General features: G+C 41.2%; 1 protein-coding gene across 2 annotated transcripts; it reads left to right on the top strand.

Moving 5' to 3' along the window:
* Positions 1-11: 11 nt before the first annotated feature.
* Positions 12-25,845, top strand: PLAA (phospholipase A2 activating protein). Of its 2 annotated transcripts, XM_084834616.1 has the most exons (14): positions 12-243; positions 4,412-4,605; positions 7,329-7,429; positions 7,541-7,661; positions 12,049-12,216; positions 13,197-13,332; positions 14,757-14,926; positions 16,512-16,669; positions 16,783-17,002; positions 17,277-17,345; positions 18,604-18,675; positions 20,730-20,831; positions 23,386-23,550; positions 24,610-25,845. In XM_084834616.1, exons 1-14 carry the CDS (start codon positions 95-97, stop codon positions 25,173-25,175), a joined length of 2,391 nt encoding a protein of 796 aa, XP_084690742.1. In that variant the 5' UTR covers positions 12-94; the 3' UTR covers positions 25,176-25,845. The 2 variants fall into 2 exon arrangements, with proteins under 2 accessions (XP_084690742.1, XP_084690744.1); XM_084834618.1 differs by lacking the exon at positions 4,412-4,605.
* Positions 25,846-26,112: the final 267 nt, after the last annotated feature.

Below are 26,112 nucleotides of genomic sequence, written 5' to 3'. Positions count from 1 at the left end.
CGGATGAGAACGATTCCGGTGGAGGAAGGAAGGAAGGAAAGGCAAGGAGGCGGGTGCTGCTGGTGCTGTGTCAGGGTGTCTGAGGGACGGCGCGATGGCCGGCGCGGCGGCCACCTACCGGCTCCGCTGCTCCTTGGTGGGGCATGAGTCGGACGTGCGGGGGCTTAGTTGCTGTCTCTTCCCGACCGGGTCGTTCGTGTCCGCATCTCGGGACCGGACTGCTCGGCTCTGGGCGCCGGACAGGTGAGCCCTAATTGAAGGGGGGTTCGGAGGGGAGGGGGAAGGACGAAGTGGAACATGGCCGTCCAGTTGGTGCCATTACGTACGGTTTCAGTGTTTGGAGGCAGCACAGTTTTGATAGCTTGTATCTGGACCTCTGAGATGACGCATCTGTTGCTGGCTCCGGCTGAGGTGGGGCAGGCAAGCTGGCAGTGGATCAGCTGATTTCAGTGGATTTGGGAGTGTCGAGGTGCACTTGTTCTGAGTCGTAAGTCTGCTACAGTTACCAGTCTACTTATTATTATTTTATTACTAGTCTGTTAAAAAAAACAAACCCTCAAGTGATGTCGTCTTCTTGCACAGGACTTTCAGTGGCCTCCCATCAAAGACAATTTCACTAGTAACAGGTACCCTACTGCACTGCCTACAAACAATGTTTATTAGTCTGCCTCCTAGCGCATATCTGTGTTGGTGGCCTGTAAGAACAAGGTCTTCCAGATCATAAAAACATTGCTGTATGGTTACTTGAAAGTATTTCTTATCCAACAAGTAGCAACTTATAAGCCTGAGCTAAAATCATGTTCACGGGAAAAACAACTTTGTATTCAAGTTAACTTTGGTTATGGGCTGGTTTGTATTTTTGACGTAGGCTTATTGAGGTGTGTGTATATATGTATGTATGTATGTATTTCTAAATTAGCTCCTCAAATACCAAGAGTTCTTGGGCCATAGTTTGGCTGACAAGATCAGGTTCTTTCTGTCATGTGACTTTGGTCTGGTCTGGATGTTACAACACTCAAGGGTTGGATGAGCCATATGAGCGGCTGGGATAATAACCAAGAGCTACAAGTATAAGCAAAAACAAGAACAAATGTAGACTTCAGCAGTCAACGGTGTCTCTTAATTAACATGGAAAGTTAAGACATTTTATTTCTTGTCCCTGCTTATTTTGTAGTACCTAAAAAACTGCTACCAGTAATACATGTAATTCTTGTGACCTTTTCCTACCATCACTGTTCTGAATGGGTAAACATTGAGAAATCCGTAGAAAAATGTTGACTTTCATCAGGCCAGATAGCAAATAATTACAGCAGGTTTTGGAGCTAATCCCATAAAATTCAGTTTAGGTAGAAGTATGAAAGATAGGCTCATCTAAGGGTTCAGATTATTCAGGGGAATGCTTTCTATCTACAAATTAACTTACTGAGTAAAGGTATTCATGAAATGCTGCTACTTGGGGTTTAAATTGTTATGGCAGAATATCCCCTTAAATGCCAGTTATTGCTCTTGTAAATAAAAGTAGGATAATCTTATCACAGCCTACAGTACCCTAGTCACACTCTTTCATCTGAACAAGCTGAATATATTTAGCCTCTTAGGACAAAGAGGAAAAGTCTGTTGTGACTGCCATTATAGTAAATCACTACTTTAAACCATCAAATGTCCCCCTTGCTGGCAAGTAGCACTTACTGTATTTCTGTAGCTAGCTGCCTAAAGGAGCAATACTATGTCCCCTAGACAGCATCTGGGGGACATTGGATTTTCAGTTTCCTGGCTCAGAGACAGGACTCCAAGCTTGGAACCAGGAAACCGCACTCCCTGCCCCCTCCCTCTCATAGCTGGTGTGGAGATGGGGGAAAAGGGGGCATTCCGGGGGGAGGGGAGGAGACCGGGACAGCACCGGTATGAGAAATCCTATGGCTGCCCCAGCCTTCTTCCCCCTCGCTCCCTGAAGCCTCTGATAGATGGGCGAAAACACCTGCCTAGCTTAAATGTGGAGTAGGAGGCACCTCCCTCTCTTCATAGGATACACATAAGTCTCCGAGTTCGGAGGCTTAGGAGTACCCAGGGCGCAACCCATAGGATTGCGCCCTAAGTGTTAAGGTCATCCTTGCACCCTTCTGTTGGGCATCTCTTCCCTAACATAGGCCAAACTACCCTGTTCTCTAATGCCATAAAATCATGAGGAAACACCCTAAAATGTCATGTCTAGTTCACAAACTGAGAGAGCTGTAGCTTGAGCAGGTTTACTTGGAAGTACATCCCACTGTTTTCAACTTGAAAGGGATTTGTTCAGAAATAAGTGGGCACGAAATACAACTTTATTTTATCTTGAAGATTTCTATCCTATGCTTCAGTAAGAACTCTCAAGGCAGTGATGGTTTTAGCCAACATAGGGTTATTTGTGCTTCAGCCTGAACCAAGAGTTTCTGAAAAAATGAGTGATGGAGGGAGCAATTCCATGGCCGCTAGTCAGTGGTGAGATGGCCATAGGATATGTGGTTTTCAAAGAACCAACCTTTCCCCCTTCTACGCTGCCTCACAGATAGTCTGGAACAGTCTTGTGCTCCGCGCTCACAAGAGTAGCTCGGAGCGGCCAAAACGGGGAGTTCCGGGGCGTGGAAGGCAGAAATGCTGGTACGACACATCCAATGTGTCGTCCGGCAGCCTCCTCCTCCACTCCACCTTCCTGCGGCTAGACAGCCGAAATCAGCTGTCCAGCCGCAAATGCAGGGCAGGAGAAGTGTGGAGGGAGCAATCCCCTCCGTGCTTCTCCTGCCCTGCATTGGATAAACGGTTGCCTCCAAGTTTGGAGGCAGCCACCTGTCTCCATAGGATTGCGCCCTTAAAAGTTTATCAAGATGGATTGCTAATTTGTAGAGCAGACCTTTAATTTAGGTGCCATGAAAGTTTCACATAAAAGCTGATAATGCATAGCTAAATTCTAAACACAATGGCCGGGTTCGGATGTAACAGTAAACGATGGGCTTGTGCACTCCCCTTTCCTCCGCTGTGCTCACAAGGAGGAGATTAGAAGCTTTGGCTTCAGTTTTCGACTAACTGCAATTTGGCGTTATGTGTAAACTCGAACAAAATGGGATTAGTCTTAACTAGAATTTGTCTAAACAAGCCAGGATAATTAACTATGGTTTGAAATTAGCTTGCTTGGACAAACTGTAGATGAGACTAACCATAGGTTGGTAACATAACAACAAAATCACAATTAGTTGAAATGGAAACAAAAGCTTCCAATTGCCTCATGGCCTCACTGGAAGAGAAGATGAGTCAAGGGAGCATATGAGTCCAAGGATTATGTGTAGAAATTAGTCCAAAGACAGCCAATGAGATCAGTGACAAAACTGACTACAGTTGTGCAAGACAGAAGCTTTGACTGATCGAACATGGAGCTCAATTCTGCAGGATGTATTACTAATCACTCCGGATTAATTAGTCAACCAGCCATAATACATAAAAAATGAAGATCAAGTCAAGGAAAATATATAGTATACAGTGCCAACATTTATACTACAGTGTACACTATGTATAATGTGATCTGTACTCAATATTTTTCATTAGCAGAAATTACTCTGAGATTCATACTTGCCTCCCAAAGCAGTTCTTAAAAAATAAAAATACTTTAAGGCTAATAATTTTTAAAAGAGCATAGTGACTTTTGGTGTTCTAGCCATCTTAATTTTTAGTAAGTCTCATATTTTTGCTTTTAAGAAAAAAATAATGACACCTTTATAAGGTACGCTTTGGGTGCAATCCTATGGCTACTAGTCAGTGGCTAGATGGCCATAGGATAGGTTGGTTCCCAGAGAACAGACCCCCACCCCCTCCCACGCCACCTCATAGGCCGCGTGGATCGGCCCCATCTGGGGGTGGGGTGGGGAGGTTGGAAGTGCTAGTATGACATATCCTGTGTGTTGTCCGGCTGCCCTTCCCACACTCCGAGGTCCCTCATGTAGACAAACGAAATCAGCTGTCTAGCCATGAAAACAAGGCAGGGGAGCGAGGAGGAGATCAGTTCCTCACCACTTCTCCTGCCCTGCACTGGATAGGCAGTTGTCCCCAGGCTTGGAGGTGACTGGCAATCCACATAGGATTGCACCCTTAAGGTGCAATCCTATGCATATTTAGACAGAAAAAAATCCTACAACTCCCAGTATTCCCCAGCCAGCATAGCTGGTTGAAGAATGATGGGAATTATAGGACTTCTTTCTGTCTTAACATGCATAGGATTGTGCCCTTAAGCTGTTTCCTTTCTTCAAAGTACTTTTTTCTTCAGAACTCAGCTTATTTTTAAAAGTGGTACTTTGAGGTTTAGGTACAAAGTAGGTTCTGTTTGGATGAATGGATAAGATTTCTTGTAGGAATATAAAAACATTGGCAACTGTTTTCTCTTTAGTCCCAACAGAGGATTTACTGAAATGCACTGCATGAGTGGCCACACCAATTTTGTTTCTTGCGTGTGTGTCATCCCTCCAAGTGACCTTTACCCACGTGGATTAATTGCCACTGGTAGTAATGACAGCAACATTTACATCTTCGCTTTGGACAACTCTACACCACTGTATGTCCTTAAGGGTCATAAAAACACAGGCAAGCAAAAATATTTTTAATTATTTTCAATATACTGCTTTTGAAGTATAATGGTTCACAGAGCAGCTTGGCTTTGTATGTTGAGTTCTTTGTATGTAAGAATTAAGCTCCTTTGAAGTACTGTAATGAGTGGACATTTTATTTCCTGAAAAAAACTGTAACCATAGAAAAATGTTATTATACAACATTGAGTGGCACATCACCATTTTCAGGAAAATGTGTAGAATTGGATTATCATTGATTGACATCTGAGAAATTCTCCAGGGGGTTACTATACTACCACAACCGAAAACAAGGTAATATATCAGATTATTTTTAAATAGTGCTTATACGTTAAGTTTTTATCTCAAGAATATTTACGAGTTCTGCCAAGGTATTGCGGGCTATAACTAGTCAAATTGTTCTACAGCAGAGGTGGGGAATCCTTAACTCTCCAGATGCTGTTGGACTGCAACTCCCATCATCCCTGACCATTGGCCATGCTGGCTGGGTCTGATGGGAGTTAGAGTCAACAATATCTGGAGGGACACAGCTTCGTCACCAGTGCTCCATAGCATCCCCTTGGGGTTGTACGGTAGAACACGGAAAAGAGGGATTGGTGATAAATAGGTCATAAATACAAGTAGTACAACATAATAATAAGAACAAGAAATATTTATTAGAATGGCTGACCTGAAAGCAGAGTTAGCAACAAGTAACTATTTTAGTTCCAGGCGTTAAATCAACAGTATCTTTAAAATTTCAATTATATATCCTTGATTTGAGTTAAGCAAGGTGTAGCAACTGTCTGGAGAATTTCCCAGAAGTCCACCATCAATAATGTGACAATACACATTTTTCTGAAAATGTGCCACTCAACATTGGGTTCCATTCAATGTTGTGTGAGGAGACTTCCACTCACACAACAGGACTTTGTTTTCCTCTCCTCCCTGTATCCCCGTGCCCCCAAATCTGCTCCAGAGGGTCCCCAAACTGCCTGGAATAGATCTGGGGGTAGCAGGGGAGAGGGAAAATCCATTCTGCCACTGGAGTCTGTTCTGTAGGTGGACAGACACAGTAGAATAAAACCCATTGTACTGCAAAATTTTCAATGAATCTGTGTTAGCATACATTGCTAGCAGAGACGTTTCCAACATGTGTTGCCACATCATGGTCAGAATAGATCTTGCTGCTGGCATGATCATATAAAAATAATGTACCAGCTAGATGTTGCTATATTATTGGTTAAATAAAATAATTGCTATAGGGTGTCGAGATTCACTAATTTAGGGTGCAATCCGATGTATGTTTAGACAGAAAAACGTCCTGCAACTTCCATGCCTGGCTAGGTAATACTGGGAGTTGTAGGAACATGCATAGGATCGCGTCCTTATTTTGTTTTAGGGAATGTCATATTACAATTGAGTGTCTGTTTCAGGAATGTTGACTTTTTTTTTTAACCACTGTAATTAGGGCAGGTTCAGATGTTCTCTTTAAATGAAGGCCACGCTGTTGTGTAACAAAAACTGGGTATTGATACGCATACAATTTATGCAGTAACTAATTATAAAAATGTTATCCATAGCATTGATCTTACATTATATTGTACTTGTGGGCATGAAGCCTAGCCACCAACAGTGCATGTATTGGGGAGGGCGAAACAGAGGCTGTTTGCATGTAATGGTGGTAAATCGTGGATTACTTTTATGGATGTTCGTTGCCAGGAAATCCTGAAAGGGTCAGGTTTGCTGGACTTCCGTGGCACACCTGATTTGGCTTGAATTTGTGAGCTGAGAGTTTTCCATTAATTCCGGGGACTTTTAATTTTTTTAAAATTTGTGGGAATAAACATTTATGCAAATTGCTCCTGTAATTTGCACAAATGTCTATTAATGCAAATTTTAAAAATATGGGAAATCCGACAGCTGGCCTGACTTGCTGTGGGCCAAGTCAGGCCACCTGGCAAAAGATGGAACAGAGTCCGGGAGGCCAAGCTGACGAAAGCTCGTCAAGCTCCACCCCTCCCCCCAACTGGATTCCTCAGACATCCATAGCTAATTTACCCACAATTTACTGCAGTGTATGCCGGCACTCTGCAGCCTTTTTCAATATTCAGCCCTTGGTTGGGGGTTGCTATGTGATGTCCGAAACCGGACACTATAGGTTAATCGTGAGTAAACCCAGTTAACCTAACTACTAAATGTAGTATGATTAACCTATAGTATCTGGGTTTGAATGTTGGGGATTGAATATTCAAAATGGTCATGGACTGCCCCCAGCATGCGGTTTATGGCCATTTTTAGGCAGCGACCCAAAATTTGTTGCTGTTACGTGTGAACCGCATCTCAGAGGATGGTCATAGGGAGGGGAAACAGTGTGGTTGGGGTGTTAGTATCATGCAGGAGTGAGAGATTGGCGACAGAGCATGGGGTGGGCAAGGATATTCTTCCACAGTCTTTTGATGACTGGGAGGAAAGAATGTTACTTGCACAGGTGTTCATCAGCTAAAACCTTGGCTGCAGTTCTCTTGTTCTGTATGATAATCCTTATCACCATTTGCATTTGCAGTAATGAAAATCAAGTTAGCAAACCTTGCCCTGCCATATAATTAGGCTTGCAGTGTTCATCTGAAAATATATCCAAATCGAAGTTGTTTTGTCTTTGCTAGCATATGAGAATTCTTTTCCTTATTCAACTGTACTAGAAGTGAAACTTGACAATGCTGATTTAATCTTCTGTTCCAGTTTGTAGCCTCTCATCTGGGAAATTTGGCACCCTGCTTAGTGGCTCATGGGATGCGACAGCCAAAGTCTGGTTGAATGACAAATGCATGATGACATTACAGGTATGGAAGCCCTGCCACTGACAACAGTTCATTATCAACAGTGATTAGTACTTTGAGCTTCAGAAAACCTAGATTGTCTCTGGCAATATTAAAGTTCTATTTCTACTATAGGGCCACACTGCAGCAGTCTGGGCTGTGAAGATATTACCTGAACAGGGATTAATGTTGAGTGGTTCAGCTGATAAAACCATTAAACTGTGGAAGGCAGGTAGATGCGAGAGAACATTTACTGGTAGGTATTTGACTAAATCAGTTTCTAAGTATGAATGTTGCATATTTATATGCCATCACTTTGTAATCTTCAGAGAATTTGAAAGCGCTACATTTTTCTCTATGACTTTTATAATGAGGTATTGGGAGCTCCCCGCCCCACCTTTATTTGTAGAAATAGGTATCTTTTCCTATCCTGAAGGCTCACTTAGAAGAGGAGGAAATGGCAAGTTCTCTAACTGTGTTAGTACTAGTAAATTCAGCTTGCATTCTGCAAGCCTAGATCGGCGTTTGGCTAACATTGGAAATCTCCCAATCCAATCCAGAGTTTGGGCTATTAGAGACACAAATGTGTGTCAGAATTTTCTAATACTTGGGTGTCTTGGAGTGCTTAATATCTTACTTTTAGTTATTGTGGAGACACTGTGACTTTGGGAGTATTGTTCATACTCTCTATTTTGAGCATGTAAATATGCTCTGTTAGTAGGATAAGCTTCAATTGCAAGCTCCTGAAGGGTCCATCAGTCAGTATGAGAACTCGATTCTAAATTTTGTATGATTTGCTTCTTTTAATATTCTAGAGTTGTAGACCACCTTGTGTGCTTTGGCAGAAAGGTGTTATATAAATACAATCAATTATCTATAATTGGTTAAGTTGAATAAGCTGTAGTTGAGATTGATCAGTGATGGATTTTTTTATTGGTGGGGCTGTGAGTGTGACACACAGCACAATTCTATACATGACTACTTGGAAATAAGTCCTACTGAGTTCAGTGGGGCTTGGTACCAGGTAAGTGAGGCTGAAATCTTAAACCTACTCATTAGGGAGTAAGGTGCCAAAGAACTTGGTGAGACTTACTTCTGAGTAAGCATATGTAGGATTGGGCTGTTTTTTGAGGTTGTTTGCTGTTACGATAGAATGAGAGAGAAAATATTAAAACTTCTGTCACCCAGTGACAGAAAAACTGTTTTGGGAGGTGGGGGAAGTGCAAATTGGTTATGCCTAGGTAGATTTTTCTGTGAATGAAGTACAAATGAACCACAGTGAAACTTAGGGCACAATCCTATGCATGTTTAGTCAGAGAAAAGACCTACACCTCCCAGCACTCCCCAGCTTGCAAGGCTGGCTAGGATTGTGCCCTAAATTGTTTTGGCAATAGAAGTCAGTATTTGTCACAATACGCATTGTACACCATCACATGTCTTGCACATAAATACATATACACACATTGTGTCTTGTGTATGTCTGTACTGCCATTCAGTAACTGATTATAATTGTCTTTTTTATAAAAGTAAGTTTTTATTGAATACAGAATAAACAACTTTAGCTAGGTTTCTAATGATTTGTGAAGATTTCTAGCCATTCCTAAACATTTCCAATCTCTGGAGGGTTGCTTCATGCTTGAATTTCCTACTAGAACTGATTTTTCTCTGTGTCTCTTAAAAGTATAGCTTGTACTGGAAGCACAGAATAGAATGGGGGAGAAGTTCTCAGAAGCTTTTGCCTGAAGGTTATGCCTCTTCATTGTGGAAAGGTCTAGATTGAAATCAGAGCTGCTGTTAGTCTTTCTCTTTCACTTTGGGCTGTGCTTTTAAATCTTTGTGTTTTGAAAGAGGAGCAGTTAGGAGCTAGCACAAAGAAAGAAAAAATGAAACCAAGTGTGGCAGAGAACAGAAACTCAACTTGGTGTGAAGAAATGAAAGTTAGGACTGAACGAATGAAACTTAGCTGGGGTGAATTTGTAACTTGAGCAAGAGTACAAAGTTACAGTCTGGGAAAGTCTATTTGTTTTCTGGGATAATTTTGTACCCTGTGTATTTTTTATTACTATTTTTGCTCATAAGAAGAAAATGGTTAGTGGTAATCTTGGAGATATCGTGTACTCAACTGCCAGTGACAATAGCCTAAATGTGCAAAATGAGAGCCACTAACTTTTGAGTTTTTGCATGGAAAGTGCACCTGAGATACACCCTTAATCTAGGAATAAAGGGGAAAGTAAAGTTTGCCTTCCTTGTAACAAGATCTTGCATTGCCTTCAGATGCTTGAAATGGGACTTGCCCTGAAGTTCTGATTATATACAAGTGTTATGGACTAGGAGCTGGAATAACTGTTCCTGTTACTGGACCCCTTCTTTACAAGGGTTCCACAAAAAATAATTACTGAATGCTGCCACCAGTCAAGATGAATCTCCTGATATACCCTAGTCTGTCCACCTGCTTGGGAAGTTTCAGAGTCCTGTTACCTTTAGTCCCAGCCCTAGGAAGGAAAAAAAGATGCTTTGGATGTTCTTTCCCAAAGCCCAGAAACACACAACTCAACAAAAACCTTGTAAAAATCCTAATGATGAAATGATAAAAACACAAATGATAGTTTTGTAACTGTGCAGTCTTTTGCACGAGGAAGAGCTTAGTGAGAATCCCCTTTTAAAACAATGAACCAGATGTCCAGATATTAAAAAAAAGTCATTTATTTGGGGGAAAGGGAAAAACAAGGGAAGGCAACAATCTCTCTCTCTCTTATCCCCCCCCCACACAAATAAAATCAAAAAGTCATCTAACTTATCTAATTATGTTATCCACTTGAATAGACTCCTGAGTTCCAGAGCATATGCAGAGTTCATTGTGGAGAAGAGAGTCTGAGAGAAAGCATCTTGGCCTCCAGTTAGATCATATAAGGAAGGCTATCCTTAGGAGTGAGTCAACTCTTTTATGGGAAACTGACTTCAGTAAAAGCCAGACACTTAGAAGAAACTGATTGTTACTCTGTCCAACCCCCATTTCTGATGTCAGTGATCTAACCAGCAAATCAGAAATTTACTTAGTATCTGGACCCACTTCCCTAAGTACTCTAAGCTTGCATCCCAAAGGATTTGGCCAGTTTGAGCCAGTTAGTCTGTTCAAAAAAAGGAGCTTAAGGTTTTGGATGCATATTGGGAAACAAAGAGATGAGAAGCCTATTAAGGCATTCTGGAATGGTACCAACTTACTAGATGCTTTTTAGTTTAAAAAATGTTGACCTACATCAATATACAGGGGTTTATTGTTGAGCTACTTCACTGTTGAGCTACATTAATATACAAGGGTTTGTCACAACAAGCTTACCGAAATGTTTGATTAATTCATCTCCTAAATTGTTTAATTGCCTGCCCTAATAATTAGGCAATTACATCTAGGAATATAATCATCAAATGGGACCCTGCCGCACAATGTTGCAGAGTGCAGTCCTTCTGTTCAAAGTTTCAGCTACTCCATTCCATTCCTCCCCCCACCCCCCCACCAACACACTGTCAGTGTTCTGTGCCCACTGAGCATTCTCAGTCCTCATTGGGTTGTACTTGGTGTCGACCCCACTTGGATGGGTGGGGTCGACACATACATGAAAATCTTGGGTTTTTCCTTTGAAGTCTGTTGGCAGATCTCACTTCTACCTTGGGGACACATAAGTGTAGCTTCTTGGTGTGAACCAGGAAGGACTTATCCAGACAATGTTTTTTTCTACCCTTTATATCTGTGTCTCTGCCCTGCTATTCTAGCCATTTCAGTCTATTCCCTGCTTCTACTTGGTTGTCAGTTTCTCTTCCTCTTGCTCACTCAGGGGTCTGTTCTGGAGACTGGAGTTATGGGGATGATATGGAAGTCTGCACGCTATTTTGTGACATTTTGGTTGGTCCTAATAAACGTATTGCCCACCTGTAAATTTTAGGGTTTTTTTTCTCATGGATCAACACAGCTATAACCATGTTTTCTGCTCCACTGAATTATTTTGGGCTATTTGGTGGGTTGCAACCCCCCCCCCATTTTTTTCTGCAGATTTTTTGGTAGAGTCTTGATACCTTTCCCATGAGTGCAGGTGGTGCAGTTTTGGCTACATGGGCATAGAGCATCTCCAAATCAGTATTGGTATATAGAAGGAAGGACAATTAAAATGCCTCCAATGAAAGCAGAGCTCTAAGCTGTAGCAGCGACACTGAGGAATGCCTTTCCATGCTTGTATGTTTTGAATGTGGTTCATAAATAGTATTGTTAAGAGTGGCTTTCAGTTTAATCTTAAATGCTCACACTGAAGCACCAGTATAATGTTTCTCAGCTGCCTATGCTTGGACAGAAGTTGAGCCACCTTACATTCCAGACATAGCCTCCAATCTCCAACAGAAAACTCAAGTAGAGAGCAGTCATGAGTCTGAGGTTACGAATATGAATGATACTTGCTAGGCTTATAGTCTAGCAGAGACACTGACTAGGGGAAGCAAATTGTTGTTGTTGACAGGTTCTGCACTCCCTCCTGGCCACAAGCCTTGGTAATAGTCATTTAAGGAGGTTTCAGCATTTCATGTCTAGCGAATAGTATATTTTCAAAAGTTATCAATGAGACCAATGATTTATCTATCAAACCTTTCTTTTAATAAAGGACATGAAGACTGTGTAAGAGGCTTAGCTATTTTAAGTGAGACAGAGTTTCTTTCTTGTGCAAATGATGCCAGCATTCGACGATGGCAGATATCTGGAGAATGTCTTCAAGTTTACTATGGGCACACCAATTATATATACTGCATATCTGTCTTCCCACAAAGTAAAGGTAAGAATGTGGCCTCAAGACACTTTTTTTTTTTTTTTAGAAATGTTAGAAACAGGAGTGTTCCTTCTAAGCAGTCGTATATGTAAAACTAAACTAGGATGAAAGAGAACTTCCTTTCCTAGTGTTCTTTTCCTATCATTAAAATAATGGTTTTCAAACTTCCTACCTTAGGAGAATCTTCTCCACGTTAATTTATCTGCCAAGGTATCCTGGTGCATCTGCCGCAGAACCTCTGTGGATTGTAGAGGGGCTTGGGTCACGTTCTAGGGTGTTCACTCAGTATATGTGGAGTGCTGCCCAGGCTTGTTTAGTCCTCACCATTGCCCCCTGGACTGAGAGTGCACCTTAGAACAAGCCCAACTACTGAACATCTTAAATGAAGGTAATGATAAGGTGACTTGCAGAACTTTCCTCTTATTTGGGAGATCCTGATAAGCTTCCAAGGAGCCCTCACGGTTCCCCAAACTTAGTTTGAAAATGACTAGTTCGGGGCTTAAGGGGATGCCAAACAACCTCTTCAGTGCTGTGTACAAACTCAAATAACAGATTTCTTTAGTTCCCTTGCAATCTGACAAAATGTTAATGTTAATAACAATCCTGTATTTTAGCTAGCTAGGCAGGAGAGTGGTTTGATTGGCAAGCAGTTCTTGGCTTACAGGTTTTCCCCCTGATTTAGTTAAAACTAATGGCTTGGATCAAAAGATCCTTTAGCATGAGTGGAAGCACTTCTACTGGCATATTAGTGAGTTTTATTTGTACACCTCAAAAAGCTGCTTCAGAGAGCCATCTTCCAGTGTGGGTTACAATGCATTAGATCACCAAAGTCATAAGTAAAAATGTCAGACATTAGAATTGGATTGTCATATACATGTAATATGTATTAATGTTTGTATGATTGTGTTTTGAAAATCAGATATACAGGAAGCTAGTTTTAAATTTGTTTTTTTTTTCTATTTATGAAACGGTTTGTCTCATTATAGATTTTGTTACCACTGGTGAAGACAGATCACTCAGAATATGGAGAAAAGGGGAATGCACACAGACAATCAGACTTCCAGCTCAGTCTATTTGGTGCTGCTGTGTGTTAGACAATGGAGACCTTGTTGCTGGGGCAAGGTACCTAAGCTTCAGTCTGCTAACATGCTATCCATCAATAAAGATGTCTCTTTTGTATAGTGTGAAGAAATGATTGGGGGCATAACAAGGCATCGACTGCATTTGTTTATAACATTAAACCATGTTTTAGTGTTATGAGAACTAGTGTCAGCGAGCCATGGGCTTGCACCCTCCCCTCTCCTCCACTGGTGTGTCTGTGAGGAGGAGATTGGAAGCTTCCACTTCCAGTTTTTATTAACCACAATTCAGCATGATGCCCTAACCCTAAACTGTGGAGAATCTAGTTGAAACAAGCCAGCTTCATAAACTCTGGTTTGAAGTTGGCTTGTTTCAGCAAACACTAGTTAAGAATAATTGTAGTTTGTCTGGGCTCAGATGACATGACAAGCTAGAGTTAATCTAAAACAGACATGAAAGCTTCCAAACTCCTTGCGGCTGCACTGGAGGAGGGGGATATGCACAAATCTGGGGCTCGTTCTCATAATGTTAAACCATGGTTTAGCACTATGTCCAAATGAGGCCATCAAATAAATGGGTATTGTTCGGAGTTGTTTTAAAAGTATATTGGTCATTTCATTATGTGTTTCAGGGATTGGCAGAAGGTAGACCGTAGTCCATCAGTGGCCAATGTTTGGTAGACAACCCCTGCTGGTGTTCTGGATTTTTGAAAAACATAGGCAGCTGGCTTCCCCCCCCAGCAACTGCTACTGCCACTTCCATGTGTTGCAGTGAGCAGCTCTGACTCATGCCCCCACCCTCATCTCCATTTTTGAAATAGGAAGCAGAGAGGCCTGTGGAAAATTGAATTGGTAGTCAAGGATGACATGTTTACCAAAAGCTATTAGCCATCATAGCCACAAATAGGACCTCCATAATCAAAAGCAGTAAAGCTTTCTGACCTCCAGATAATGGGGACAAACAGTGCATAGCTATACCAGTGGGCTTCCTAGAGGCATGTGGTGGTTGTTGTGAGAGAAAATTAGGACAAGCTTGGTCTGAGCAAGGAAGGCAATTTTGTTTTTAACTAAGAGTCTGTACTTGGGATTATTTAACACAGTTTAGTTACGCCCTCACTGTGAGTTTGCATTTTGTAAATTTGTTTTGTAAATGTAAAACAGTTGCATTAGATCACTGGCTTACATGGATTCTAGCATGTGCATTTTTAAAAATAAAAGACCATGCAGACTTGAAGTATGCCCATCCCTGCTGTATTTCACTGGATTATCCTGAACTCAGTCACCTTGTCATCTGGGAAAAAATCTCTTTGAAGGTGGGGTATACATTTTATAATAAAGATAAAATATCAGATGTTTGTTCTGCCATCTGGATCTCTAAGGGGGAAAACAGCAGCAAGAAGGGAAGGAATATATTAACAGAACTGCTTCCTTGGATAATGAAAATATTTTTATTTTTCCTTTTTTCAGTGATGGCATTATCAGAGTGTTTACAGAATCTTTGGAGCGCACAGCAAGTCTGGAGGAGATTCAGGCTTTTGAAAATGAGCTTTCTCAATCAACTATTGATCCTGAAACTGGTGATTTAGGTGATATCAATGTTGATGAGCTTCCTGGTAGAGAGCATTTGAATGAACCAGGTATAATTCTCAATTTCTATGGCACTTTCCACCCCCCTCCCCAGTTCAAACAAATATACAAGGCTTTCTAATATGCATGTTCTAACTTTTTCTTAATTGCTAAATAACTTTTTCTTAATTGCTAAAAATTAATACATTCTGGTATGATAACTTGCTGTCTTGTCACTGCCAGTTGTAACAGAATAACATGAGAACTAGAAAGTAAAGAACATTGCAAATAAAATAATGTTGATAGCAGAAATATTATCAAGTTTATAGCTGTGTTCAGGGCTGACCTGAACACGGACCTAGATTCCTGTTCATCTGGTATGCCCTGGTATAATTTTTAGGAATTACTGCTTTAGAGTGATCTTTCATTAAAAATCCAGCTAGGGGACACAGGTACATAGAAACATGCTCTCATGCTTGGAGGATGACCTCCAAGTTCATAGAGCCTTAGGCAATTTTGGGACATGAGCCCTGAAAGCTAGTTTTATAAAGTATAAGGTACAAACATGACAGATCTATAGTCCTGTGTTCCCACCATGGTAGTACAGGATTTTTAAATTTACAAGTCTAGTCATAAGGAAGTCCCACGCAGTTCAGTGGACCTTTCTCTCAAGGCAGTGTTGGATAGAGTTTCAGCAGGCATTGTCAGAACAGCAAACTTGCTACCCAGCCTTAAACACGTTTATAAAAAAGTAAAATAGCAGGGTTACTATTCCCAGAACACCAGACTTGTTTAGTCTTTCGAACTTGCTGTTTCCTTGAACCCTGTAATCTTTAATTCATTTTAGACGGATCCAACCCATTGCAAAGCTGGGGTGTTCAATCTATACATTTTTACTCTGAAATGTGGGTTTACTTGCTATCTTCTTTCTCTTAACTGCTTCATTGCTCTCTTTGTTTCTGCTTGATTGTTTCTGTGATAAGATTCACTGTTTAGCTAGTATCTGAAAGAGGCTGCGGCCAGTACCAAAGGGAAAAACAAATACTTTATTCTTACGAGGCTATATTTGAAAATCCTTGCAATGATGTATTTCTCCAACAAAGTGGCTTTTAAGATGGTTTATAAAGCACAACACACATTCATGGAGGAAAGATCTACGAGCAGTGATAGCTAAATAGAACCACTGCAACGACCATGCACATTTCCCCCATGCAGCTTACTAAAATGTCATGAAACATGCAGTGATACAGGTTGACTGCGGTCACTGCTCAAAATACACACAGATAACTAGGAAGCCAGGACGGTTGTGGTCAACGTAACTGTGGCACAGAGGCCCTTTGAGCAATTGCCACTGCCCTAAAATAGATCAGGGACACTTTGTGCCAGCAGCTACTGTATTCACCCATGATCCAGCTTCTGAGACTCTGTGCTTGCAGCCCTTCCAGAAAATTGACAATAGTTTCTCTTTTCTATGTGTGTGCACACTGGATCTGGGACAGAGTTCTTTCTTCAACAGAACTGTGCTGTCTAAATGTTCTGTATCTGTAAGCTTTCTTTCCAACTGTTGAATTTATTGCTTGTTTTTGAGGAGAGAAAGCATTGGTTATAAAAATCATTCTTTCGAGGCCTGCAGTTTATTTTCTCCTCTCTTTGAAGGTACAAGGGATGGTCAGACAAGACTTATTAAAGAAGGTGGAAAAGTTGAAGCTTACCAGTGGAGCGTTAGTCAGAGCATGTGGATCAAAATTGGGGATGTTGTTGGCTCAGCTGGAGCTACACAGCAGACATCTGGAAAAGTGTTATTTGAAGGAAGGGTAAGTACTCTTCTATTCCTAATGTTTACTAAAGCACTACTGCGCATCCTATTCTTGCTGTCTGCTTTGGAGCTATGTAGAACAATCACTTTCTTTTTCATTTCCATATAAAGGAATACGACTATGTTTTCAGTATTGATGTGAGTGAAGGTGGACCTTCCTACAAGTTGCCGTACAATGTCAGTGATGATCCATGGCAGACTGCATATAGCTTCCTGCAGAAGAATGATCTAAATGCCATGTTTCTGGATCAGGTGGCCAAATTCATAATAGATAATACCAAAGGACAAACACTGGGACATACAAACAATGAATTTTCAGATCCTTTCACAGGTAACAAAGCACTAGGCCCTTTATTTTGTCTTGCTTCTGAAATATGTGACAGATGTAATGCAGGATGTCAGACTTCTTATGTTCCCAGCCATTCTGTGAAGCATTAATTTGCCTTTTCACTTAAGGCTGATGAAGCAGAGCATACTTAAAGCTGTGGGCACTTCAGTATTTATTTAAAGTCTTGGTTTGAACTTAATAAGAGAGCTTCACTGTTTTAATAGTGTGTGGGATAAAAAAAAACCCTTGTTCTTCTCTTGGGTTTATCGTTTCATAGGTGGTGGCCGCTATGTTCCAGGTTCTTTCTCAGGGTCTAATGAAGGGCCTGCAGCAGATCCGTTTACAGGTAGTACTTGTCTCAAAGCTAGTAAAAGTTTGTATGCATGTGAAAAAGAAATGTAGACATTGGGCTTTGCTGTAGCATGCTTGAGGCTGGGGAGACACCCCACATGAAAAGAAGGGGCTAGACCAGCAAACTCTCTTTTTAACTGTGGTCACAAGTTTGTGGTTCCAGACCTTGATCAGGCAAAGAAATGTTCTATTGACCATCCTGTAGGACAACTTGGAAGATAAGCTTCAAGAAACATATAGATTGGGTTTGGATGATTGCGTCAGGGGAAGAAGTCATTGTGGCTTCTCCCCCCACCCCTGCTGTACACACAAGATTGCCATTTGCATTATTCCCCACAATGCAGTGTGGGTTGGCATGTCATCTGAACCTAGTGTATGGTAGTGGTGGCTTTGTACCCACCCTACACCCGTGACTTGCAGTAGTGGTTGATGGTTTGGTATGAAGCTACCCCTGCCGCGCTGTGCAGTGGGTTCAAACAACACGCCAACCCATGCTGCATCACAGGAAATAATGCAAATGGCCACCCTGTGTAGGGCATGTGTGGGGGCCGGGGGGGGGAGCCATGATGGCTTCTTCCCCCCAACGCAGTTGTCTGAACACCCTGGTATATCTGTTTTGTAGCCCAGGCAACATCATCTACTAAAACAGTTGACAGTGTTGACTGCTTAATATAACCAGATGCAAATAAAATATGCTTAAGGTGATAAATAGGAATGGATTATATTTTGTACTCCCATGGAGATGTTGTATTAGCTTACCTTCAGTCTTAAGCAGACCATTGAAGTGCTTCCCGCTTACCAGCCTGTAAGCCAGGGTGGGAACCGTGCGGCCCTCCTGGTGTTGTTGGACTGCAGCTCCCCATCATCTCTCACCTTTGGCTATGCTGACTAGGGTTGATGGGAGCTGCAGTCCAACAACATCAGGAGGGCCACCACATGTAAATACAGCAGTAGCTGTGGGAATTAACTGTTTGATGCTGTCATACTCATTTCTGCCTCGTGTCTTCTAGTTTTAGTCTTCTAACTACATGAGAGAGAGCAATTTGAAGGATGTGTGTGTAGAAATAATAAAAAGTAAATCTTGTATGATGTGGTGAGATTTACCTCTGAGTAAACATGCATAGCCTATAATTATGTCAAACTTTGGTAAATACTTCAACATGGATGCTGTGTCTTTTAAAGTGACATGTTATACTGTAGATGTTTACGTAAGCGTTGTAAATACAACTTCATTAGTGCTCATCTATCTCTAGGTACTGGTCGCTACGTCCCAGGTTCAGCATCTGACCCTGCAGCTCCTCTAAGTAGAGCTGATCCTTTTACAGGTTAGTAAGTAGGCTTTCACAGTAGAGACTAACTATGCCAAAGATCTGCATTGCAGCCATTCAGTTGGTCTCTTTTATCTATTATCCTGGATAGAGCAGATGAGTGGCACTGTCGCTCTTTTCTCCCCCCACCCCAAGCCTCTTGTTGCCACTTAATCAACTTGAATTCCTTTGTATTGCTGCAGCCACTATTTTCTAACTGGAGAAAAGGAGCATGGAGCTACTGTAGCTGAGCACACTTTCTCTGCAAGATTTAAAGAGTTACTTACCCTTTAGAATACTGTAGTGAGGAGGGTTCATGTGGTATGGTTAGTTTTGGTTGAGAAACAGCAGTAGCTGCAGATATACAGAAGAAGGAAAGTGGGTATGGGAAAAAGTAAGTGAGCTTGGTAGCAACTGCAGTAGAGGCTGAGGGGAAGCTGAGGTAAGGGGAAGTGGTAAAGAGCACAGAAAGAATAGGGTAAGAAGAGCTCAGGTGAACAGTCTATGTGTTCTCAAGGCGGCTTCCAGTGTGTTCTCAAGGCGGCTTCCAGTGTGTTCTCAAGGCGGCTTCCAGTGTGTTCTCAAGGCGGCTTGGGAGCAGGGGAGTGTACCAGCTGTAGCGGTCTTACCTGGGCTTGACAGACTGCTAAGTGTTAACAGTTGGTTCATAGCAGCAAAATTATATTTATTTAACAAAGCACAATGGATACTGGAAAATTAGTTTAGGTTCTAGATTCCAAGTTCCAAAATCTGGAACCTGAATCAATTTCCCAATATCTATTGTGCTTCGTTAAATAAAACTGGTTATAAAAATGTCTAGAATTTAGATACTTGTGATTTTATAACCACTTCAGTGCCTCAAAATCTGATTAGATGTGCAGCACTACATAGATGTTTTAAGTAAATAACACGATGGCTTGAGAGAGCCACTTGTGAACCTTTGGTTAGCCTTCTCTGGGCAGTACCCCCATTACCAGCTAATGTTGCCCTTCTGACCTAACCCATTGTGGTGTAGCGGTTAGAGTGTTGAACTGGACCGGACAGACCGGGATTCAAATCCCCATTCAGTCACTGGGCAGTATCCAATAAGGCGCAACTACTAACTCAAATTACGTTGCACTAGCCTAAACTAATCTAGTGCAGTGCCAATAGCATTGCACTAGAGTAGTTTGTGCTAGCGCAATAACATTTACATTAGCGATTGCATTCCATTGGGTACTGCCCACTGTCCCTAAGTATAGCCTACCTCAAAGGGTTTTTCTGAGGATAAAATGGGGAGGGGCCCCTTGGAAGAACAGCAGGAAAACAATAAACTTGGTCTCCTGGATAATCTGTCTAATATTACCCAAAGTTAATCATTCATTTTATTCATATGTATCTTTTGTTGGCTTATTAAACCTGGGGCAGTTTAAAATTCTAATAGATGATTGACACCATCAGCTGTCAATCACTAGGGTTTCCTGGGGCTTTTCATGTGCTTGCCTTTTGGCCTGCTGCTAGAGCCTTAAAAACAAGGCTCTTGAAGTTAGGGAAGCCTGGACAAACCCACCTCGAATAAGACTCCCTACCCCCTTATATTTTGATAAGGATGTAATGCTTCTGCTGTGGGACTACTGGTGGATGGATGAGCCCTGGAAAAAGGATAGCATGGCCTGAAGGCTTTTCCCCTTCAATGTTCAATTGAACAATTATTCTGATTCAGTAAACAAAATATATTAAAAAATCTAACTGAACTGTTAGTATTTAAATACTGTTCATATAATCCTTTTCATGTGGGAGTTATTTATTAGATTCTTATCCCGCTCTTCCTCCAAGGAGCAAAGAGTAGCGTCTGAACCTCATAACAGCCCCGAGACATAGGTTGGACCTGAGAATAAATTACTTGTCCGAGGCCGTTCAGTGAACTTAAGTATTTTTCAAAAAAATACCAGACAGGGAATAACTTATTATTTTGCTATACTTTGAATAATATGTGACAAGCAACCTTAAGTACTTTTTTTTTCAGATATGCAAAACTAGTTCTCTGATAAGTTACTAACAACTGCCAGCCTCTCTCTCCCCACTGCTTTTAGGGACTAGTGCCTACAAATCAACTACAATGAAAGCTGAAAATATTTATTTTCCAAAGAAAGAAGCTGTTACGTTTGATCAGGCCAACCCTACACAAATACTGGGTGAGTGTATTTATATGGCTTATTAAATGACACTTTCAAGAAGCAATTAACCTTCAAGCATGTTAGTCCTGTAAAACATATAATTTAATCCCCTGTCACTTTCAGACAGACCCCTTCAGCCCTGCTTATATGTCTGAGAATACACATAGGGTAGTTTGCTTACACACAGGATTTATGTTTTTAATATATGTTTTAAAGTAACTACTTGCTTCTCATAAAGTATACATATTGCAGGTCAGTCTCTTCCAGTATCTCTTGTTTATCTCACAGAGCTTTGCTTTCCCCTGTTGGAAAGAAGTGAATGTTCTGGTACTCCATTACAACTGGGGTAATCCTAAATATATTGTACTTGCTTTTTTTGCCCCTATGGTAAACTGTCAACCACAGTCTTCCCTAGATAGCAGTTTTGCTATGAGGGGAGCATTAAAAGTACTGCCTACTTTCCCCTTTCTATGCAGCTGGAATATATGACAAGGGGTGCAAACAGTGAGCAGCAACCTAATCATGGATATGCCTTGTAGCAAGTGGACTTTTGTGTACAAACCTGTACGATACAAACCTTTTTTGCTCTTAAGGCATTAGAAAAAGTAAGGTTAGTTTCAAGCTTGTTGACTTTCATTACAAGAATGTCTTTTGCCTCAAGGAGAGAATATTAGGATGCACTTCTTAAATCATCTGGGACGTTGGTGTAACTCAAGCTTGTTTAGACACCTTTCTCAGGCAGCAGTCCGACTTGCATTCTGGAGCCCCTCTTCTCCACAGTGTACCTCAAAGAACATGTGAATGTTTCACAGGAAGGCCTGTGCACATGATCAGCTAATTTGTGCCATCTCCTCCCCCACCCCACCCCACCCCACCCCACCCACACACACACACATTGGGTTGGATCCAACAGTTATGCAAGCAGAACTTCTGCTCATGCAGTGGGACTGCTCCATCCTCTCTTCCCCCCCTTCAGCTCCCTGCATGCCCCCAAAGCAGCTTTTGGGGGCTGCAGGGGGAAGGCAAAATCCGTTCCCCCAGTGGTTTCCCTTCCGCTGGTGGAACAACACCATTGGATACAACCCATTCCATGTTACTTCAGGTAGGTGGTGGAGGGGAGGGGCACCTATCTTCATCTTTACTATATAAGTTGCACTGCTGCCCAGGTAAGTCTCTGAATTGGAGCGCAGACTATTAATTCTAATGATGGAAGAAAAATGATTTTTTAAAATGCTGGCAATAGTGTATTAGGCTTCAGTTACTTAGTGAGCTTGTGAGCTTTCACAATTTTCAGATAATTCATAAGATCAGACAAGGAGTCCCAGGACAGGAACATGCACCCACGGACCATACAACTCCAAGGAACATAGGTAACAAACTTGTAAAGGCATTCTCAAGAGTCAGGAACATAGAAAACTTCCTTGTACCAAGGTAGACTGTCTATGTAGATTAATATTATCTTCTTTGACTAGCAGTGGCTCTCTGGGGTCTTAAGCAAAGGTACTTCCCATCCTGATCCTTTTAACTGGAGCCACAATGGGATTGAACCTGGGACCTTCTGCTTGCAAAGCATGTGCTTAACACTGATCTATGGTTTAGTTTTCAGAAGCTCAAAGCAATCATAATTACTCTTGAATAACTTTTTTAGTGTCGAACTTTCAACTTCCACCAGTCCTAAATATAACAAATGCCCCCTTTGCATGTAACAGCAGCAAATCCTGCGTTGATTAACAACATACAGCCCAAAGTTCACAACCCAGCAACAAACCATGGTTTCTCTTCTTGAGTTGTTCATGGTTAACCCATAGTTAAACCACAGCACAGGGTTTGCATGTAAGGACAACTCACGATTCAACAATCCCATGATTCAATGACAACGCATACTCAACCTGTACTCTGGGTTGTCGTTACATGTGAACCTGGCCGTTGTTGGTTTTGCTGCAGTAGACTAATATGGCCACCCTCTTAGTTGTAAATTAGTCCTAAATGTTTACTTTTAGAAGTACTTTCTACTGTGTCTAGTGCTGATTACTTAAGTGCTCTCGGGACTGCAACCTTAGTTTCATTATTTTTGAGATGCTTATCGTAAATAATTTTGGAATTCAGAGTAGGTGCTAGAATAAGGTGGTCTCCTGGATTCCTTTTCAAATTCTATATCAGGATAACTGTTTACAGGCAGCCAAACATACATTTAACACCTAGCTGTATGGGGAAATGAGGAGAAAAGTAATACCTATTTTGAATATAAACAGTTATGAAACAATACCAAGAACTGTTACACAAATACTACAGAGCAAGCTGTTTATGCACAGCGCTAACTCAATTTGTAAACATTTTTGCGATTCCGTAAAATTGAATCTCAGTGGGCAACTCCCACTGAGTAGGAGTTGGCCACTTCTGTAATTCAGGCATCTAGGCCGATGTGAAATATGCCCACACTATATGAGGAGTACTAAAATGTAATTGAATCAACAGTTAGCAGAAAGATCAAGTAGTATTTTTGTAAAAGAAGTATGTGGATTGCAGAGGGTTGCATAGAATAATTTTAAAACATCTCTTGTTTGTCATGTAGGTAAACTGAAAGAACTTAATGGAAGTGCACCTGAAGAACAACAGTTAACGGAAGATGATTTAGGTCTTCTAGAAAAGATGCTGTCTATAATATGCAATAACTCTGTTGAAATTCCCACTGCGCAGCAACAGCAAACTTTGTGGAAAGCAATTAACTGGCCAAATGGTATGAAATCATTGTTGGGAATAGTAATTTGAAAAAATTATATTTTTAATGAAGCCATTTTTACCCCACAAATACCTTACTTCATATTACCAGCAAAATTCCTGTTTTGATAGTTGGTGTGTGTGTGGACTGCTGGGTAGTGCAATCCATCTTTTGTTATTTACATTTTCCCATAGAAATGTAATTTAAGGGGGGATACGCAGGGTGGCTAAAGCTCTCCCTGCCCCTCGTGACTAGTTTTTGTGGAGAGAGTAGGCTTTCACCTCCTCAACAATCCTATTGATTGCAGGCTCTGTTTTTTGCAGGAATTGGCTATGAGTTTGAGCTGGGAAATTCCCTTAGTTCAAATCTTACCTCAGCCAAGAATTCACTAGGTAGCCGTAGGGTAGATACATCTGTCTCAGCCCTTATATGAAAAATGAGGTATGCTCCTGAGAATGGCCCAAAGCATGCAGCAAGGAGGAAAGATGGGCAATGGGGCTCTGCCGAGCATTATGCTGATCCCTCAGGATGTGGATGCTGTGCTTGCACTAGAATGGCTCATGTTGTAGGCTTTCAGTTAAACAGTTAAAAAGGTAGATATAATGCCATATGATCATCAGACATTTTAAAGCATAGATTTACTTGGCGATTTGCTATACTTTTGACTTTCAGAACAAACACTTCTGTCCAAATTCGGGGGGTTCCTAAAACTTCTTTTCTTGTTTTGCTTTTTTCATATAGCGGTTGTTGATAGGCTTGGGGATGCTGTGCCTTTAGCAGAAGAGCAAAGATGCCGTGCCTTTAGCAATAGCCAACAAAAGTTTTATAAATAAGTTATCTACTCAGTCTACTATCATACTTACAGCCTCAGTGAGCTAGCCTATTTTAGCATGTGTGACATTTAGTTTCTCAGTGTTTGTCTGAGTTAAATAAATATGAAATGTAAATGTTTCAGAGAAGAATCCTATTTCTTTCCTAATATAGGGTGTTCAGGCTAGGTGAACTGTTAATATTAGAGTCACAAATCTACTGAAAGTACTGTAGAATTTCACAATGTAACTACATTTTTCTTTTTAGACATTGTTTTTCCAGTGCTAGATATTCTTCGATTATCAATCAAGCATCCCAGCGTGAATGAAAGGTTCTGCAGTGAAGAGGATGGCATTCAGTTCTGCAGCCACCTTATCAAATTTCTGAACCCTGGAGAAAAGCAAGCCAACCAGATGCTGGCCCTTAGAATTTTCTGCAATTGTTTTACCCACTCAGTTGGCCAAAAGCTCATGATGTCACAGGGAGACTCGATAATGTCACAAGCAATAGAACTGAAACTGTGCAGCAATAAGAACATTCACGTTGCACTAGCTACCCTGGCTCTGAACTATGCTGTTTGTTTACATAAAATTAGCAATATTGAGGGCAAAGCTCAGTGTTTGTCAGTGATCAGCACAGTCATGGAAGCTGTGCAAGACCTTGAAGCTATTTTTAGATTGCTTGTGGCTCTTGGGACACTAATCAGTGGTGATTCAAACGCTGTACAGTTAGCTAAGTCTCTAGGGGTTGACTCTCAAATTAAAAAATATTCCTCTGTATCAGAACCAGCTAAAGTAAACGAATGCTGTAGGTTTGTCCTTAACTTGCTCTAACCTCTTTTTTTAAGTACTTGAGAGTCTAGAACTATGCTGAAGATATTTTTTTCATATTTTACAAGAATTGAATAAATACTGTGGGTTAACTATCTGGACAGTAAGTGAAAAAAATCTAAATAAAATCTTTTTGCACACTGATCTGGGATGTGTTGTCCTTCAAAGTTGCAATTCATGACAGCCTGCTGTGCAGTTTGTCCTTGGTATTTCTTAGTGTTGGGAATTTAAAGGTCAAAGCAGAAATCAACAAGGCAATCTTGATTCACTGGGTTGTATCTAATGGTGTCCTTCTACCAGAACAGACACCACTGGTGGAATGGATTCCCTTTCCCTGCAGCCTCCATGTGTCCCCCAAATTCTCTCTGGAGGAGAGAGGAACCCTCTTGAGCAGTTTGTGGGTGTGTGTGCATGTTTATGATAAGGGCATGGGGGGCTGCAGGGAAGGGAGGGTCCTCTTGTATGAGCAGATGTCCATTCATGTAATGTTGGATGTAGCTCACCGAGTGTAAGAACAGGTTATCCTAGCTTTATTATCTGTTTAAACTTTTATTTTAAGGTATAACTTCTACTCATTTCTCTAGCTTTTACATTGAGGCACTCTGCCCGATTACTTGTGAAACTGAAGATAATGCAAGAACTTTTACTTTCACATATTCTTTTCTTTATCTGATTATAGAAAAAATAGGATAGAATCTAGTATGCTAGGAAAGAAGTGTGCATTTCCAGGTGTGCTATGGGGTTCCCCCCTTTTTTTATTATCTTTCTGTAAAATGTTCCTTTGGAATACATGTGGCTCTATCTCCCTCTGGATTCAGTGATAACCTTCCCAATGCTGAAGAAAGTGTAATGTTATCTGCAGCCAGCCAGATTGCAATAATAATGCTGCAGAGTATGAGCTGTCTCATTCATATTGATGAGATGTTCATTCTAAAGTCTA

The sequence above is a fragment of the Heloderma suspectum genome, chromosome 2 (assembly GCF_057233095.1).
Source record: "Heloderma suspectum isolate Gila_16-S chromosome 2, 16-S_ref, whole genome shotgun sequence".
In the NCBI taxonomy this organism is placed as follows: Eukaryota; Metazoa; Chordata; class Lepidosauria; order Squamata; family Helodermatidae; genus Heloderma; species Heloderma suspectum.
The sequence above is the reverse complement of the archived record's forward strand: the minus strand, read 5'-3'. Positions and strand labels throughout refer to the sequence as shown.